Here is a 5,056-nt window from a genome sequence, read left to right on the forward strand (position 1 = left end):
GAGGTTCACTCTCTCTGGGTTCTTTTTTCAACTGTTTTGGTGGCCTAGGAGCTTTAACACACTTTAGCTGAGAACACTCTGGACTTGAGTCCAAATGTAATCGCAAGTTCTAAACAAAACAGAAAGCATTAGGTAAAGAGCCTCAACCTATTTAGTGCCTTTAACTTATTAACAAAATCACTAGTTGAAGTAAATATTAACATCTTGAATACAGCACCAGTTTTCCGATTCCTGCATTATTTGAAGAAAACAAAAAGCAACTGATTAGCTAGTCCACCCTGAAGTTTGCAATATTAGTTTCGAAAAACCTCTTTTTCAGTTTATACATAAGCTTGCAAAACACAGCTGTCCTTAAAATCTTAACTTTTAATAGAAACTCATTCAGCTAAAGAAATGAGAGGGAAAAAAGTGTTCTCTTAATACACCTTTCCAGAAGAGAACATCTACAGAAGCTTAAGCCATGAAAAAGTGCCCATAAGAATCTGTCCAACCTTCACCTCCTGCAGGAAATTCTACACATCAACATTTAGTTCACACTAGAGTTTAGGAGGGTGGAGTCAATTTGCTTTCCAGGTTACTGCCATCCCATCTATGACAATGCAGCAGTAAATCTTTTACATATTTGAAAATATTAAGCTACTGTAAAATAAAGTTATTGTTACGGTTTCTGAGCATGGGATTCTCAGAAAACAGAATAGATGTGGAACGCCCTCCCATACGCCATTAATTAAAATAACTTACCTCATCCGGTCTTGGCTCACATAAATGTTTTGTCAAATTAGGCAACAAACCATTTTCTGCACCTTTCCTTGTGGGCTGTTTTGTTTCTAAAGTCACTTCTTTAGCTCCAGCTCTTTCAGATGAAGGATCTGATTTCTCTTGAACACGGGTCGTACTTTCATTCTCAAAGAGTCTTGCTATTGACAGCTTGCCCTGTGCCTTTGGAACCTCTGCATCTGTAGCTATTTGACTTGCCTCTGAAACTTCAGGGAAATCCTTTAATAAACAAAGCTTGGGGGCACTTGCAGAATTTAAGTTACTCTGCTTCATGCTACTAGCTTTCAGCAATTTAATTTTGGTCCATTTAGAGTTTTTGTTTGAGGAGTTATTTCTACCATTCAGAGTGCATTTGACAGGCATTCCTTTTTTGCTGGGGAAAAAACGCTTGCACTGAGTACTTTGACTAGGTTCTTTCTGAGTAAGCATTTCACCTTGTTGTAAGTGCATGTCGGTGTGCTTTTCTTCTGGTTTGCTGTCCTCAGCACTAGGGGAATCCTTTTTCACTTCTACTGTGTCTGACTCAATCTCACCTGCGATTTCTTCACACAGTTCAAGGATGCTCACCCTTTTGGACTTTGCGTCATTCTCTGGTTGATCAGCCACATTTGCTTCACTCACAGATGGCTGTGAAATATTTTTTGGTTTTGTACTGGGTTTTATGCTCTGATGCACTGGTTGCTTTTCCTTAGATACTGTCTTAGAATTTGGCTTAAGAGAATCAGTTTCCACGGTTTTTGTGCTGCTACCATTAGGAGATACAGGGCGTGTTTGGTCGTTCTTAACTTCCTCAAGACTCTCATTAGGACATAATGAGGACCCTTGAAGATTGTGTTCAAAGCTATTGGAATTACATTTTTTATTGTCTGCTTTACATTTTTTCTCTTTCAGAGAGCTGGCCTCTTCCACATGTATTTCTTTATCCTCATTCGTATTGTTTGGCTTTATTTTTGTGTTTTTCTGTTCCGTTTTCTCGCCAGCAGATTTAAGTGGCTTTGCTGCCACACTGTGAGAGTGTCTTTTGGCCTGGCTACTTTGTCTAACTTCCAAAGCGTTTTCTTCTTTAACCTCTCTGTTGCGCAGGGATCTTGCTGGTACATGTACCTGTGTTAACTGCTGCAGTCTCTGTGATCTCCTCATTACTGGTTCATCTGGTGCAATTACGCATTTTGGCTTAGGAGCCTCTTGCACAGGTTTTTTCTGGCATACCTCCTTATTTTTTGTAGATCTGGGCTGCTGTTGGACCTTTTTGCCAGGTGGTGTTTTATTACTTGAGTTGAATCCTGATGACCTTGTAGCCATGCGCATTCCCAGTTCAGGTTCGTTGGTGTTATCACTGAAAGATTCAAATAATTATTTTTTCAGCATTCAGAAAGTGGAATTTGCCATAAGATCCTTTTCATTCCCACTAACCTCTGCCTCTTTTTTCCTTTTCTTTGTTTTAAAACACTAGATCTTACACCCTCAATACTTTTAGAAGAAGTCTCTCTAGAATCATTCTAAAAAGACTTCCCTTCTACCTCTTTACTCTGAAGTGTTGTACTTAATGTTTTTCATGCATGGCAAGAATGAACTATGAGCCCCAGATGAATGCTTCTGAGCAACTCCAGCAGTTTCTAGTGGTTGACTCTTGCGGCTTTCAAATGAAGTATAACCTCAGACAGTTTAGATTTATTATCACTTCAGAAACTGTTCTGAACAAAGTCCTTCTGGATTTCAAGACACTAACATGGTTCCAGAGAAAAATCATGTAGCAGACAGCATACTTAGTGATTTAAGGCTGATCTCCCTACTAGTACTACTTAACTATTTAGCTGCATCTTCAACTCAGATTCACTCTGCTTAGATTGGCTCTGCATTAGTGTAGTCTACTAAGATAACGTACAACAAGGTTTTTTTCATCACTGACCTGTTTGATTTGACAGAGGTTTTGAGCACAGTTTTCTCCTGCAATGCACACAGATTAGGCTTTGATTTATTTGAGCCATGTTTTGTATCCGACACTTCTTTTTCCTTCTTCGCCGATGACGCTTTGCTGTTCTTGTCCAGCTTTGGACGTTTAGCAGAAGGCTCTACTAACGTAGACTTCCTTTTCTGAGCTGCCATTTCTGTAAAACACAACAACTGATTCAGCTTTAGGAGTCCCTGCCAAATGCAACTTTTCACTTTTATAGTCGCTTTTCCTTTGATAGGCAGATTATGCTAACTGTGATCGGAAAGCAAATGATCAAAGCAATCTCAAACCGAATTGCATTTATTTTACTTACAGGTTTTTACACGAAGCAATCGATGTTTAGGCCAAAGTAACTTATTAAGGTGTGCCAAGAGCATTCCTTATGCATATGCTTACGAACAGGACGTTTCATGCCACCTACAAAGAATAAAAAAATGTTCATGCAGTAAACACTTCCTTAACATCCTTCTTGGACTCTGAATTCTCACCCTCTTCCATCCCTTCAGACAATGCCGAGCTTTAAAGTTTCTTTGATAAAGAATTAAAAAACAAACAAACAAAATAACCTACAAATTAAAATTTTTATTTCCATAGCCCACAATTTTTGGCACTTTGCGGTCTTAAGCACTACCCTTTTACCATTCCAGAGGTGGCAGATAACCATACCATTTGAAAGGAATTTTCTTGGCCTTTCACCTTTTTCCAGAAAATAGTATGCTGCTCTCTTCCACAGCCCACAGAAAAGTGGTCCTGCTGTTAGCTCTGTGCCTCACAGCAACAGTGAATAAAATCCATTAGACTCATACTAAGTTTTGTGGCTGCTACAACAGAACTTCATAGACATCAGCAACCACCTACAACTACTCCTTCTAATATGACCTCAGCTACAAACCTGAGACAGAGAGGGAAGTGATCATTTGAGACATTTGCCTTGGGCACTTAAACACAATGTTTTCATGAGAACTGAAATGATGTAAATGATGCAGAAGTTACACTGCACAAGAGTCTGAAAACTAGCAGAGAACCTCAGAAAAAGAAAAATAAATCACAGATTTGGCTGCTCATCCCTTTCATATCTACTTCTGACTTCAGAAACTTTTCAGTTCTCTTATTCAAAGACATTGGGTTTGTATAATGGAATAAGTAATAATTTTTTCAGCAAAGATTCACTAATAATTTTTTTTAAATTAAGTTGACTGGAAGACTCAGCAGACAGAATTTCCACATCACCTTTTTTGACCATGAATTACCTATTAATTTTTGCCACAGACTGACAAAGAAATATTTCTGTAGCAAAACTATATTGCTTTTCAAACCTTAACTGATCCAATGTTAAATCAGATATTTAAGGCCAAACAGGAACTTCAAATCACCAGTTGTATAACACAGACCAGATACTTTCACTTCATCACAGCTACAGTACAACTTCCAGTATTGACAAATGCAAGTCTTTCTCTAACAATCTGAAAGATACTTGCTCCTTTTAATAGTTATTCATCAATCAAGAGGAAAAAGGTAAGCAGCTGTACTTTTCTTTTCTTTAGACTTCAAACATTTTCATTTATGCACTCGTTCATGAAAGCACTTATAATCACACAGAACTGGCAATGCTCAGACTCCAGACACCAGTGCTGCCTTCTGACTTTCTCCTTTAAAGAAGCTGCATGACAAGCAACTCACATTTGAGATGTATTTTTCAGTTCTGTCCAGGGAAGAACAGCACTTTTCATGGTGCTATTTCCATGTCTCTCCCTGAGGAGCAGGTAACAGAACCTGTATGCCTTTCTCCTAAACAGCTCAGGAGCTCCATGACACTTCGCAGGGGTTTCCACCAGCCACAGATAATCTGCATTGTGGCCACTCACCCTGGAAATAACAGCTCTAGTTGCCGAATAAGTCTTTGGACTTCTAGAGCACAACACTGACTCTCCCAGTTTGAGAGCACCATGACACACAGTGTACACCTGGACCTCCTCGGTTTGTTTCCAGATGTACGCTGACGTGGTTGTGGCTCTCAGACACATGACATGGCACAGTCGAGGAAGACTTCTCAAGTTCAAAACAGAAAGTATAACCCTTCCCTCCCCAGCGTTGCTTTCTCGGGACACTGACAAACGCACTCTCCTCCACAGAGGTCTCTTAACAAAAATCTCTTCCCTACGAGCACTTTGCACAGCGGAGCAAAGTCTTTCCCCGACATTCTGGAACTGGGAGCCTCTGCTCTGGAGAAGTCCCTTCTAAATCAAAGACAGATTACGGAAAGACGGGGAGAGACAGAAGTACAAACCAAAATACGATCAAAGGCTTGGGTGCAAGACGTACGGG

General features: G+C 39.7%; 1 protein-coding gene across 1 annotated transcript in view; it reads right to left on the reverse strand.

Moving 5' to 3' along the window:
• ESCO1 (establishment of sister chromatid cohesion N-acetyltransferase 1) overlaps window positions 1–3,150 on the reverse strand; it is a 30,286-nt gene extending 27,136 nt beyond the window's left edge. The window contains exons 1-4 of the mRNA XM_009071033.1: window positions 3,045–3,150; window positions 2,687–2,885; window positions 742–2,113; window positions 1–109 (exon numbers count right to left, since the gene is read on the reverse strand). The exon at window positions 1–109 is cut by the window's left edge and continues 30 nt beyond it. Coding sequence (XP_009069281.1) covers window positions 1–109; window positions 742–2,113; window positions 2,687–2,883 — 1,678 coding nt within the window. The 5' untranslated portion in view covers window positions 2,884–2,885; window positions 3,045–3,150. The remainder of the gene's footprint in view (window positions 110–741; window positions 2,114–2,686; window positions 2,886–3,044) is intronic.
• Window positions 3,151–5,056: the final 1,906 nt, after the last annotated feature.

This window comes from Acanthisitta chloris, unplaced genomic scaffold (assembly GCF_000695815.1).
Source record: "Acanthisitta chloris isolate BGI_N310 unplaced genomic scaffold, ASM69581v1 scaffold3080, whole genome shotgun sequence".
Classification (NCBI taxonomy): Eukaryota; Metazoa; Chordata; class Aves; order Passeriformes; family Acanthisittidae; genus Acanthisitta; species Acanthisitta chloris.